General features: G+C 43.1%; 1 protein-coding gene across 1 annotated transcript; it reads left to right on the forward strand.

Moving 5' to 3' along the window:
• The first annotated feature begins 10,735 nt into the window (after nucleotides 1-10,735).
• On the forward strand, nucleotides 10,736-13,673 carry IL22 (interleukin 22). Its single transcript, XM_084506911.1, has 6 exons — nucleotides 10,736-10,761; nucleotides 10,842-11,099; nucleotides 11,839-11,904; nucleotides 12,000-12,143; nucleotides 12,402-12,467; nucleotides 12,881-13,673. The coding sequence occupies exons 2-6, from the start codon at nucleotides 10,896-10,898 to the stop codon at nucleotides 12,992-12,994; spliced, it is 594 nt and encodes a 197-aa protein (XP_084363037.1). The 5' UTR covers nucleotides 10,736-10,761; nucleotides 10,842-10,895; the 3' UTR covers nucleotides 12,995-13,673.
• Nucleotides 13,674-14,496: the final 823 nt, after the last annotated feature.

Genomic DNA, 14,496 nt, shown 5'->3' on the forward strand with positions numbered 1-14,496 from the left:
CTTTAGAAAGAATAACTTAGTAAAGCTATGCAGATATGTTGATATTTGGAGTCCTGAGCAGATGGGTGCTACACAAGCTGAAAGGCTGCAGTGCCCAAAAGGATAGTCCCCAACAAATGAGGTGTTGATACACAAAATGAACGGTATCCAGCACTGATCATGATGGAAACCAGTGTCCACTTCCAGAATTTCTGCATTGCGGTAACTTCCTACCAGCAGAGTTTGAAACAAATCAAGGCATTTTATTTTGTCTCAAAGACTTCTGGACTTATTCTCTGGGATACACCTAATACTGAAGTTGTAATTGGTCAGAAAGTTTCTAATGAAGAAGATTCCCTATTTTTGTGTGAAACATATTTTATGAAAACTGACAGCTTTCCTGTAAAATAATAGTTTTACAGTGGGAGATTTAATGGCTAAAGCTGGAAATCTTTTTGTTAAGATGGAAACATTGCTGCGATATGTTGTGGCAGGTTTAATTTGGTTGTCTTCTGTCCATGTTCTTCATATTGTTTAATGCTTGTCATAGCCAAGAGCTCTCATCTTCCAATACTTCCCTGTGGTAAACCAACATGAGTTTTATGAGCGGTGTCCTCTTCTTAAAAAACTTTATTTTTTACTTTTCTAGAGTTGCCTGGGTTTTCTGGTTATCTGGCAGCTCAATCAGTTTTTGTGCAGGCCTGATTTTAAGGCCTGGAAGTAAAAAAAAAAAAAAAAAAAAAAAAAAAAAAAGAGTTTTAATAGCATATATATCAGCTCTGCTTCAAGTCCTGCACTGTGAGTCTGGTGTTTTCTGGCAGGGAGACAACAGAAGTGGTAGAGGAGGGAGATGATTTTGTTGCACAAGGGTACAGACCAGTTTAGAGATGAAAATGGAAACCCCTGGCATGCCATACTTCATCGTGATATTTCCCATGTGAACACTTTAGCTTTTGTCTGAAATGTTCTAATTGAAGTTACTTTGGGACAGAAATAGGTGAAATGTAGATAAAATACCCTTTTTGCTCTAGCATAAGTGCAAAGCTTCTGAAGGATGCTCTTCTGCAGTCTTTGAGGCAGACACAATTTTTTGGGCCTGCTTTCTGCTATTGTTGTTTATCTAGTTCTTCAAGAAAGTTTTTTAATTTTGTTTTTCTGACTCAGTCCAGCTTTCAAACATGTTTCCTGTTGTGTTTTCCAGTAATCTGAACATGGAAAAAGTTCAAAAGTGCACCCTTTATTAATAATCACAAATGCGTGCTGTACAGTGACTGTGTATTGTTTTCAGTCAAGGAAATCTTAAAAACCTTGGAGTGGGGAGACAAAAAAGTTAAACAAGGAGGAAGTCAGTTGCCAGTAGGAGATGCATCTGTAAGGAAGAAACAGCTTTGGGAGCTTGTCAAGGACAAGATTTACAAAACCAGCACATTAACAATGGATCCAGTCAATAGTTGGTTGAATTGCAGGTCTTCTGCTCCAGTAGCGGGTGAATCTCACTGCTGTGGGTTCACAGCTCTCAACCACCCATCAGTCAGCCAGTTTCTCCTCACAGACCACTGCCACTGGGGAAAAGTCCTTCCCATACCTTATACTTCTACTGAATCTTCTCTACTTTGCATATAAACAGTTGCTGGACTAAGGACTGGAGCAAAGCTGTGCTCACTATTCCCCAAGCTGTGCTCGCTTCTAGCATCCTCCTCCTCCTGGCTGAATTGCTCACAGTGGCTTGGCTTCAGTGGGAGGCATGAAACAACTTTATAAGTGCTTAGGCAATTTCTCTGGGAAAGTTTGGATGCCCCCTGAGAATGAAGAGAGTTTTGAGGATTTACCTCATGCTTACAGTAGCAGCAAGGTAGTATTTAGGCATCATTTTATGTCACCGGACTTTTGTTTCTTTCCAGTGTCTCAATTTCCAGTGCCTTTCATGGTGTGTCAGCCTTAAAATGCTGAGTGTATCCCTGAAACCCTGGACTGAACAGTTAAGGAAGGATCAGTTAGGGCTTTACAGCTATGGAGAAAAGGGTTTTGAGAAAATGTTGGGTTGTGGGTAATTCCATCCAATAAAAGTCCTGCTAAAATGCAGTGATTTTGCAGTAATATTTAGTTGTTACTTTAAAATTTTAATGCCTATGTGAAGTGTATGAATGTCATTAACCTTCCAAATGTGAGCAGTCAGTTTCTTTAGCCACCAGTGCTAGATTACTTTTAATGACAAGTAATTGGTAGACAAGAAGGAATGTTTATGTCTGGATTAAGTCCTAAGGCTGCCCAGTGCTCTTCCAGTGATGCCTAAGTCACTATGGGTGTGCTGTTACATAGGGATTCTCAGCCTTTTTGATTAATAGACCCATGTGTTGCTCATGTGGATCCCTGTGTAGTGATTAACAGCCTCCTGAAAACAGATGTGCTTTCACTGATGTCTTACAGGTAGTCTGAATCTGCCCTGCACCTAAGGGCCACAGGTTGAAAACCAGCCTGTGTTACAGAAGGGTGAAGGGAAGGGAAGTTACCAGTCACCACATCTATCCTTCACTCCAATTCTTCATGTTACCAAGATGTTTCCTTCATCTGATTCTCGGCATCATTGCTGACAGCACTGGGAAATTCATTTTTCTTCCTCTGCTAGCTGTAATAGTTGCCCAGCAATTTTGTATTATTTGAAGAGGGGCAGGAAGCACAGTTTCTTTGAAAAACTTCGCGTGCTTTTATTTGCATAACGCCATGCTGCTTCATTACAGCTGCCTGTTCCTGCAAGGCTGGGCTGGCAGCTGGTGCTGTGGTGTCAGAGCAGTTGTTACTGGGTGGTAAATTTTGTCTGCAAAGAGCCCGGTCACCATCTGATGCAAGTGGAAGTTCTGCTATGCACTAGTTGACTGATTTTCAGCAGAGCCTGTAACAAAATAGTTCCATTACCCAGGCACACACAGATGAGAGATAATGAAAACTTCTCATTAGTATTTAAATGGTTATAATAAAAACAAAACAAAACTAATTTCATTTGAAGCCACCTAAAATTACACTCCCAATTCCTGCAGTTACCCAAACCTCTACAGACCTGTGTCTCCTGAAGTGTTTGGAGCTACAGTTAACTCCCTGGGGTGCTGCCAGGTCTTTGGTGCAGATTCATCTGGCTTTGAAAACTGGTAGGAAAATGATGCTGGTATGCAATGATTGCAGCAGAAGCTGTAAAGAGGGCAGTGGGTGGTAGCTAACCCCAAAACCCCAATTTCCTACATATCCAAGTTCTGTTTTGCTTTTTGTTCTGAGTTTGCTGGTATGATGAAGGGACATCTGGAGTGCCATGTGAACAATGTAAAGGAGTTACCTAAATACTCGGATATTGACTACAGCTCGTCTGTAGTATATGTGATATAGGAAGAGTCCCAAGAAACCCCAAGGGACGGTGCTCAGTGGTCCTTCAGTGTCCTGTTGATGTGGAGGACTGAGAACAACGCAAGGTTCACCTGGAGGCTGGCAGCCCTTTGGGAAGCCAAGTAACACCTGATAGTGTTGGAAGTTTATTTACCTTTTGTAGGATCAGATTAGTTCATTCATGGGGCTGGAACAAAGGCACAAGAACAAAAGCACTCCTTTGCTGGTATGAGCTTCCCCTTGGTCGTACAGTCATGGCAGTAAATGCGGAGTGCAGGCAGTTCTTTGGATGGAGGGAAAAAGGATGGCTGAAGTTTCTTACTCCCCATTGCCTTCAGAGGTTTCGATCAAGTTTTCTAGTAAAGCACGTGAGTTTGTAAATGTGACTAATCTATGTTGATGCTAGTTTGCCTTTCCTGAAGTAACTGAGGTCGTAACCTATGCAGGTTTTTGAGCGGGCCTCAAAGCTTTTACTTTTAACTGTGTTTAAGTCTGATACCTATGCATGTTGTGTGTGTGTGTGTTTATAAACACGTTTTTTGCTCAGGATGGCTTTGTTTAACACTGTCATGTCCTGGGGTGTCTCCATGTCCTGGGGTGACTTCAAGTTGAACAGTAGTGGCTGACAGGATCCAGGAAGCACACACTTCTGGGATTACCCTTCCCAGGTCCCTTTCTAGCCAGTAAATTGACACACGCACACAGATGCATTGGTGATGCTCCTTGTTCTGGGGCATTGCGTGCCCAGCTCTCATCCCTGAGGGCTGTAGTGAGGCCTGGTGGGAACATGCAGAAGCTCGGTGTCCTCCTGGCCTGAGGTGTTCCCAGAGGAGTGCTCTCGTGAGGAGTGTGCTCTTTGTGCTTCCAGGGGGAAGTTGGCTCCAGCCTGCTTACGTATTTTAGCTTACACGACATGTGGCTAAAAACAGATAACCCAGGAAAACAGCATCTTAATTGCTAGGCTGTAGTTACTTTGTTTGGCCTCCCTTTGGCCCCATAAATCTCACGCTCTTGACAATAGCCCTACTCCAACAGGAAACTTGCTGACTAAGATACTCCCTTGGGAGATGGGCAGTAGAGTAACTATTGGAGGTTGGAGAAGGGCTGGAGTGGGGAATGATGACTTCCTAGAGACCAATGCTAACTGGAAGACTACTGCCAGCACCACGGGGACTGTCACCTCCTTCTCCAGCAGCCCCCTCACACAGAATGACCGAGCAGTCACGGGCTGGCCGTCAGGAGATGCTGCTGAACTCAGGCCCTCAGTGGGCGGTATCTGGGTAGAAGTACTCCACCTTAAACAACGTTGCTCCCCTTCAGAACAATTTTAATTACTGATGATGCTGTGGATTTGTTACGTGGTAAAACTGATTGTACTTGGTAAATTAAGGTGCGTGATGCTGAGGCTATTTCTTAACCCGAGTAAGCATATACCGCTGAATTTTGGGTTATAAACCAGCTTGCAAAATGGTGTTCCCAGTTAGAGTGGTTTGCTTTGAGATGCACTATGTCAGTAATTCCACTTTGCCATGCCACTGAGTCACTGCTGTGCAAGCACACCACATTAACAGGAAGCACAGAAGTTTCACTTCACCTGATCTGACTATTTGCAAGACACAGTTGGATATATGTAGGTCACTAAATAAAGTGACAGAGTCGCATAATAGATGCTTGATTTTATGCTCCAAATTAGGAGAACTAGCTGTATGGTGGAGAGGCAAATAGAGGTACTTCTGGTGGCATGAAGCTGATATGCCCTGATATGGTCTAAATTCTCTTTTCTCCCGTCCGCGTGAGCTAGGTGATGGCTCCGATCGGCAAGTCCGACTAAAACTTATCTTTATGTTTCACCCATGTCAGCAGCAGTTGTGCAGAGGCAGGGCCACCGTACTAACATCTGGTGCACTTCCACTGACTGTTAATTTTTGGTTTTGTATTAATCACTGATTCCTCCTGACACTGCAATAGAAGTTACCGCATCAGTGGTCCCAGGGCAGCAGTAGTAATATCAGTAGCAGCTGCATGTTGTCGTCCCACGTTGTCTCTGGGGACTCTCTTGGAACTCCACTACATCAGTGTTTCTGAGGTGAAAATAAAGCTGTTTACACCAAGAACGCAACTGCAGTTTGGGAGTACAACAAACTACTAGTTCCCACCCATGTAGACTTTTCATGATATGAAATACTGATTTTATGATGTTTATAATGTAGCATCTTTTATTTAATAGACCCAGAAATTATGTAACAGAACCCAACAGAGGTCAGAAAAAAATGGTTTTGATGGGATAGCAGATATATAAGCAAAAGTGTTACTGTCAGAGGAAATATGGTACTTACCCTGTAACAAAAGTGTTACTGTCAGGAGAGGTAGGTGAATCTAACATCCTCCACTAAAAGCCTGAGTCAGCAGTGTCGGCACCGAAGTCTGGCACTTGTTTGTGCTGAGGTATTTTCTGAATTCATTTAACGGTCTCAGGCTAAGCAATTTTAATAAAATAATCCTCCTTCCAACAAATTCTCAGTGTTTTACACATCATTAAACCTATCATGAAGAAGGCAAAAATGTAAAGGTCAAATGCTATATGTACTCTCCTAGTCTTTGTGTTAATATCGTTTCTTCCATAGAAAACAAATCCCTTCTGCCATTGCTAACGATCATGCCCAGAAATGTGTTAGGATATCTTCATAATGAATAGCTGAATGAAAAGCTTATTTTCAAGTTCTGTAAAGAAGAATCAATTTCCATTACTGATGTTTTCATTTCTGGGCAGAGAGCTGACTGAAATAAGACTCCTGTGGAGCTTGATCACTTCAAAAGAAGTGATCCTTCCCCTCTTCTTGGCGCTGGTGAGGCTGCACCTGCAGTGCTGGGTCCAGTTCTGGGCCCCCCAGTACAAGAGAGACCTGGGCATACTGGTGAAGGTCTAATGCAGGGTCACCAAGATGGTGAGGGCCTGGAGCACCTCCCCTGTGAGGAGAGGCTGAGAGCTTGGCCTCGTCAGCCTGGGGAAGAGGAGGCTCAGGGGGGATCTTGTCAATGTCCATGAACACACAAAGGGAAGGTGCAAGGAATATGGAGCCAGGCTCTTTCCAGTGCTGCTCAGTGCTGGGAAAAGAGGCAAAGGGTACAAACTGGAGCAGAGGAGGTTCCCTCTGAACACCAGGAGCACTTCTGTGCTGTGCGGGTGCCTGAGCATGGCCCAGGCTGCTCACAGAGGCTGTGGAGTCTCCTCCTTGGGGATCTTTAAAAACCCACCTGGTCGTGGTCCTGGAAAGCCTGCTCTGGGTGTCCCTGCTTTGGGCCCTGCCAGCCGCAGCCATCCTAGGACTCTGTGATCTGTCTGGAACATTTTTAATGTCTGCTTTCATCTTTTCAAGCATGAAAGTCTAGGAAAGAAACGTAGTGTAGAAGAACTGAGATAAAATGCAATGAATTGCACAGTCACACATGAGCTAATAGACATTTTTAAACATTTATTTTAATAAAATAAAATTGTTATTCAAAATTAATTAAATATTAATAATAATGGAGCAAAAACAAGGCCATGAGAAAGCTGGGGATGTCTCCAGATGAATTGCCTGTTCAGTTTTAAGTGCTATGTTATCTGTGGTCCATTTGTACAGGTATTTAAGAGAATTCCATTTGTCAGGTGAAAGACCCCAGAGGACAATACACAGACTGTTTCTTCCACTTGCCTACTCCTGACAATGTTTCCAGTCCAGTGCTTGATCCTGAGGATGTTTCTAATAAAGCAATATAATCCCAGCTAACTGAAAATGTATTAAAGCTGAAGAAAATTCCTGCATGCCAGTGTGCTAGTAATACACAGCGGATGAGCACTGAAGTACAGTACTGGTTATTCACCTGTGGCCTCATTCAAAGAAGGAAGTGTTTGTGGCTTTTGAGGCAGACGTGATGCAGAGTTCCAGACCTCCTCAAAAAATCCTGTGATCAATATGGGTCAAGAAGTCATTGTCGAGAATATTCAACCACTATGGTTTCTTAATGAAGTAGGGAAACTCCATGCAATTACACTTCAAAAGTTTATCGATAAAGTCAGCAATAGGATAGATGTTTAACTCTCGGGGCATCACTGTGGAGAAAAGGTGATCTGTGAAAAATCTCAAAATTAATTTTTGAAGTAATTATACTTAAAAAGCAATGCAGGGGCTACTTTAGAAAAGTTCAGAGATCTTTGTAAGTTTTAATTAAAATAGAACAAGAGCAGGTATGTTTTCTCATAATATTTTTTAAAACTGTACTATTAGCCTAAAAAATTAAAATAGCATTAAACCTACAAAACCTCATACACTTCAAAATGAAAATTGATTTTTGAATTTTGCTTGTTTGATTCCCCCTTCCCTGCTTTCCCCAAGCTCAAAGAGTTCAGGGCATTTATTTATTTATTTTCAGAGAGAACACTTTAAAAATAAAAGCTTATGACTATAGTATATCATGAGACATCAGTAGTTCAGGCCCTTGGGAAATGCTCATTACCATATTACTTGCTAGAATACTTGGCAATGTTAACAGAGGAAGAAAGCTGGATGTGTATCTCCTGTGTAGGGATCAGTGAGCTAGTCAGTGATAGCGGTGACCGGTCGCATCCTTGTTCAGTGCAGTCTCAGAACAGAAATAGCAGACCATGGGAAAGGAGGGCATAGCCCCATTTCCGAAGATTTTCTCTTGAAAAGCTACAGGGAATAACTACAACCATGCCCGTGGCTACACCGTAGCTCAGGGGTACATCAAGAACCACCGGTCACCTGATGAAAGGTGATTAGGAAACAGACAAGAGTTTTGTTATAACTCACAAAAACAAAAGGTGAATTAATGCAAAGGCTTTAGAAATGTCATGAAAAGGTAATTTGTGAAGTATGAATTAATGAACTTACAATGGTCATTTAAGTGTCTGGAAAATAAAGGTGAATATCAGAGGCAGGGAGGTAAATTAAACAAATGAAACAAGCTCTTTTGAAAGCCTCAGGAGGAAGACATCTTGGCACAGCCAGTGATGTATGACTGAGAGAGGACTAAAAGCATAGGAGAAAGAAAGAAAGCCTTACATAGTCTAACTTAATTTATGAAAATAGGTATGTCCCCATCTATGATTTGCACTACTCGAGAAGCCAGATAGAAGAGAACCTATAATCATTGCATAAAAGAAGGCAGAAGAAAGATTCTGCATTTAATTCCTCATCCCTCTGCCTGGTGTTATTTAGTTATCCACCAGGGCAGAAAGCTTGGGAGCATGTGGGCTCCTCACAGCAGTTTGAACAGACACGAGTGCCACAGCACTTGCATGCGCAAGTCACAAACTGTTTCCATGAGCTCTGAACCACAAGAAGAGGTCAGGCAAAACTGCATTCTCCTCTGATGAGAGTGAGTGACCAAAGGGATGGTGGGGTGGGATCCAGAAGGTCAGGAGGACAGGGATTCTGGAGCAGGAGGAGGGCTCCTGCTCCCTTCAGGAAAGGTCTAAATGCCTGTTCACAGCTTTGTTTCGGTCTTAGTACATCTGGTCTGCTGGATGAGCTGGTGGAAAAGTAAGAGAAACCAAACTTAGAAACAGACTGTGGTTGTCAGACTATGTAACACCCAGAGAGGAGTTCATGGGAGTGCACTTCAGAGGAGGTCAATCCTTTTGAAACAGCCTCTCTGTCTATATTTCTCCTGGTTTGGTCACAAATGCCTGTCTTTTGGCTAAGTATAGCTCATCCTCATGTCTTCTCATTGACCTGCTCCCCAGCTGGACCTATTAGCCTGGCAAATGAAAAATTCACAGAAAAGAGTTTATAAACATGTTCTTGAATAGTCTTTTGGTACATCTGGGGCAGGAACTGCGTCATCAGCACCCTGGGTCCAGGCTTGCTCTCTCTTTCTTCTGCCCACTGCAGTCAGGATGCTGTTGAAGGCCAGACATGGGAATGGGTGGGATATCTTTGTGAGGCATGGAAAGGGACACGGTGATGATGGCTCTGCTGGGACCAGCTCCAGAGTGAGGGGGTGCAGCTTCAAGGGCACAGGGTTGTGCAGAGCCGAGTTGAGAGGTAACGGAGGGTGACTGAGGCATAGAGAGGTGAAGGATGTGGATATATTAGAGGAAGCTAAAGTGTAAACCTGGTGCCAGCTGGCCTTAAACTGCTTCTGTTTAGGAGGTATAAGAAAAGAGATGGGCATTTCAGCTCAGAGGGTAATAGTGACTATAGGTAAGGGCCAAATTCTCCCCACCTCATTTTGCCCTTCCCTGGGGATTTTTTTTCCCCATCTTGTAACTCTAAGTTGCTCCAGCAAGTGGTCCTCCTGCTCTATCCTTCCGCACATAATAAGGCAAGCTCCAGATGAGCTATGCTTGCCCCGAGAGCCTCAGCCACAGGGGGTGAAGGTCAGCCCTAGGGTCACCCCTCTTTGCTCTCAGATGCAGAGCTGGAGCTTTGGCTTGCTGGGTCCAATTTCTCGTATTTGTCACCTTCATGCCCTGTGGGTGTTAGGCAACCAGGAGCTTGCATTTGTACCAGTTCTGCATCCTCATGTATTGTGATCTCAGCTGGGTTGCAAGTTGCTCTCTAAAAAGAGTACAGTTTCCCTCTAGCACCCTGCGTAATATTTCAGGCTCAAGGTGCAGTACTGCACCTTTACATCAGCAGAACAGGATGAGGAACATGGAAATCACCTGGACAAATAAGTTCATGACTGTGGCTCTCATCATCACCCCTGGATACAACCTGGAACACAGATCCTTTTTTTTTTTTTTTTTTTTTTGAAAATGGGAATTTGGGAGATAAGGGATATGAGAAATACAGTGTTGGTCCCAGAGTTTCTGATCTCTCAGAGGGAAATATGCAGTGATGGGCAGACAGCTTGTGACTCCACTGGGGTGCAGCATGGGAAGGGTGTTTGCAGGATGAGAACCACAGGTGGTCAGTTGGTCAGTCCTTTGAGTCTGGAGCAGACTGACCATTTGTGTACCCCCATCAGCTCCAGTGGGGCATGGGTCCTTTACAACAGAAGATGAACAGAAATAAATATAGATGATATTACCTGCCATCAAATTGCCGATATAATTAGTGTGGTGCAATCAGGACAGAAGGCACACACTCACACGTTTCTCAAATGTTTTTATGTGAAAAGGATTCAGGATTCTTGCCCCAGTAAAACCCCCTGTTTTGTCCCTGCATTAAATGTTGGTTTGCTTTATAAGAACCTAAGGACTACAATGGCCTTGAAGTTGTATTTGTGGGTTTTATAGTGGTTAGGTAGTTCTCAGAAGAGGATACTGGAAAGTAAGAGACTTGCTGATGTCATTTTTAATTCACCACCAATACCAAAAAAAAAGCTGAGAGAGATGTTGATGGCCCTATATAAGGTGCACCTCACCTCCTTCAGAGCACATCTAGAATCACAGCAAAGGTAAGACTAGTAGCCTTTGTGCCTGTCCTGTTCTGCCCTTGCCTATTCTCCCTGATGCTAACATTACTCTCTCTCATCAGTGCTGACCTCTGTAACTGCAGCCTGCTGGGACGGACGACTTTGGATCGCGAACCATGGCCTCCCTGCAGACCTTGACCAAGAGCTTCTCAGTATGGGTCTTCTTCTGCTGCTGTTGCTGTCTCCCTCTTCTTCTCACCAGCCCTCTGCCTCCAAAAGGGGCAGGGGTGGGTTCTACCAGCCACCAAACCTGCAGGCTCAGGAAGACCAACTTTCAGCAGCACTACATCAGGAATCGCACCTACACCTTGGCTAAAATGGTACAGTAACCCATCTACCCTTCATGGCAGGATATGGGGACCTCCTCCTCTGCCAGTTCCCCGGCTTCTAGCCTTTAGTGTTTCTCTCTCTTTCTCATGCCTTTCCATAGAGCAACGCATACTTGCAGTGAGGTGGTTCTTGACATGTGGAGTAGGTCTGTTGCCCACTGGTGGTGTGGTCAGGGGAAGATGCTGCCTGTCCTGCAGCCCTGGTGCAGCTCAGCTCCTCTGGAGTGGCTGCTGTGACAATTGTGAGGCATGAGCTTACATTTCTCTTGTTCCCCAGCCCATTCAGAGCTGGGTCTGTTTGGGATTCCAGCCTTGGCCAGGCAGCTCCTGGGGTTCTCTGTTTGGACGGGTTTTTGGCCTGCCCTTGCCATGTGTGGGTCCCCCTGTTGCACACCACTGAGAGCTGCAGCACCTCCCTGCAGCACTGTGGGCCACGCTGAGCATGGCCACCCACAGTATCTGCTTTAGTCATTGTAACCACTATGACATCTAATGTTTAAGAGAGGGACATGAATTCAGATTTCTGCTTATTTATTTTCCAATGATCTTGATTCTTAGACAGTTAAGGGGAGAAACAGCCACAATGTCTGAGCTTATCTACCCTGAACAAGATATCTATGGTGTCCATTTCCTTGTGTCACCTGGACTGTTATTGATAAAAACCTTAGGCTTTACTGTCAACTTATAGGTAAGGCTCCACCCACATCTGACATTTCCTTTTTTCTGTCAGGCCAGGGCCTCAGACCAGGACACTGACAACAGGCTCATTGGGCAGCAGCTCTACATCAACATCAAGGTAAGTCCTACACCAGGCGGACGATTTGACATCCTTCTGCAGCACTCTTTGACCTCTCACCATGATTTAACGTGACCTTCTACTTGTGTGCATAGGAAAACAACCGCTGTTACATGATGAAGAGAATTGTGGAGATTATAGTGAAAGACGTCCTTCTCACCGAGGCCAGGGAGAAGTACCCATACACTGAGGAGGTGGCGCAGTTCCTGGCATCCCTGACCTCGGAGCTGAGCAGATGTGTAAGTTGTGTCGGGCTTCTTTCCCGTTGCTGACTCATGAATCTCATCACTGCTCCTGAATCTCAGAAAGCTGCACAAAGAGCGGCGAAAGACAGTGATATGAAAGGAAACCTCAGATTTAAGATACCAAACTGGAGGTTGATAGGAAAGTGTGAAAAAAAAAAGTAGAAAAAGCAGCAGCATACTGTCACATACAGATGACAATGTTACCTCTGAATTTTAATTTTAATTTAATTTTATTATTATTATTTTTAATAGAAATTCTCAGGAAACAGAGAGCACATTGAAAAGAATCTGGAAGAGATGAAGAGCAAAATGAAACAGGTACATGTTTTCCCAACATTTAAATAGAACAGTTCAAAACCCCAATTATTTAGCTGAATTAAGGCTGACCTAGTTATGAAACAAGCTCTGGAGTTTATTTAAGATGTGAAGTTTGCAGGGGCATAAAAGAAGGGATTAGTGATGTTTCTACTTCCAGCCCTCCTTCATTGGTGCTATTAACTCTCTGCATGTGTTATAGTAATTTAAAATTGTCCCTCAGAAGTCAGTCTGCAGATCATTGTGTATCCTAGACTGGATTTGAAAGAGCTAATTTGTATCTTATGGTATAATGTCTTTAATAGAACTGCTTGTGAGAACAAGGAGAGTAAGTTCCCAAGTCAATTTCTGTGACAAGCTTAATTTAAATTTGAGAAATGGTGAGATGCTAAAGCTTGTATTCTGCTCTTTTCTAGTTGGGAGAGAACGGAAAGAATAAAGCCATTGGAGAACTGGATTTACTGTTTGACTACGTAGAAAATGCTTGTACTGATGCCCCAAAGAAGGGAGGGAATAAGAAGAAAAACTGAAAAAATATCAGATCTGTCTTCAAGAGATGTCTCCAAAAAACTCATGCTATTATTCAAATTGATTAACTACTGAGGAAAAAAGTCACGTCTGTAGATGCAGTATATGTTTTTTTAACCTGTACTGAAAATAGCTAACTAATTAGGCAGAGACAGGGTGCATACTGCTGTCTTCTTTGCAAATGAAAACTCCAGAACAGTGTGTGTGGCTACATTTCAACACAGCACACGAGTTATTTTCAAAGGCATGCTCCTACTCTGCTCATCTGCATCGGAATAAAGCAACTATTTCTGTATTTAATAGGCTGAGATTTGACACCTGTGTCAGCTTTGGTCAAGGTAGGCAGTGCTCTGTGGCCAGGAAGTTTTGAGTCTTTTATTGGAAATCTCTCTTGTGTATGTTGCCCTCTTCTGACCCTTACCTGAAGTGTTGGTATTTTGGACATTCAGAAATTATTTTTTTCACTTATATTTAATAGTAACTTATTTTAAGGTAATAATTATACATACTTTTATTTATATAAATTGAAACATAGCCAAGAAAATGTATTTATGAAGCTGTACTAGAAGCTTTTACATGAACTATGAAACTAAAACAGCTGTGTAATATTTATATGCAGATGTATTGTTTTATAAATGCCTATTCAATAATTTATTATAATAAATATTTTGAGTCATCAAATATTGCTATTTTATAGAGCTTTTCTCTTTTGCTCAAATGCAAGGGAGGTGACACATGCCATGCATGCAGGGCTGCTGGGCCAGTGGCTATATCCTTGTATCCAGAAAGGATGCAAGTTTAGGAAAGCTTGGGGAAATGCTTCTTCACCCTAATGCTGAAAATTCCACTTGTCACAGGCTGGGGCTTAGTGGGGAGCACATGAATCAGCCTTTCTTGTGGGTGGGTTGGGAAAAATAGCAACACTCCTGAGAGTCACTGGTAAGGTTCATTGGTTCTGCCTCAGCACCTCCCTAGGAAAGATCTGGTCTCGTTGGCAAAAAAAATATCTCAAACTGTCCCCCACTTCTCAGGTCAGATGAGATGGAAACAGTCAAGCAGTAGCAATTAATTGAAAATTCAAAGCACTGAGTTCTCACTGACCCATAGGCATGCTGAGCCCAGACAGTGCTCTGCAGCATCATGGATTGAGAGCACTTCATAAGGGAATTGCTTGGTGCCTCCTCTTGACACAAGCTCCTAGACATATAAATGTGAAATCACTGAAGAACACTTTACACACTTTTTTTCATTATCAGGTTTTTCAGATGATCTGGTTGGACCAGATGATCTTGGAGGTCTTTTCCAACCTTTATGATTCTGTGATTCTTCTGAGATTCAGCAATGTCCCCTGGGTGGAGACAAAAGAGTTGCTCTGGTACAGTCAAAGTCATTGGTGGCTGGATAAAGGTTGAAGAGGTCAGAAGTATCCAAATAGTCAGAAAATCAGAGTAAATATAATTGTGGATAGTCAGCAACTGGTAAAGACTTATTGAACAAGGCTTTA

This window comes from Aythya ferina (genome assembly GCF_964211825.1).
Source record: "Aythya ferina genome assembly, chromosome: 1".
In the NCBI taxonomy this organism is placed as follows: domain Eukaryota; kingdom Metazoa; phylum Chordata; class Aves; order Anseriformes; family Anatidae; genus Aythya; species Aythya ferina.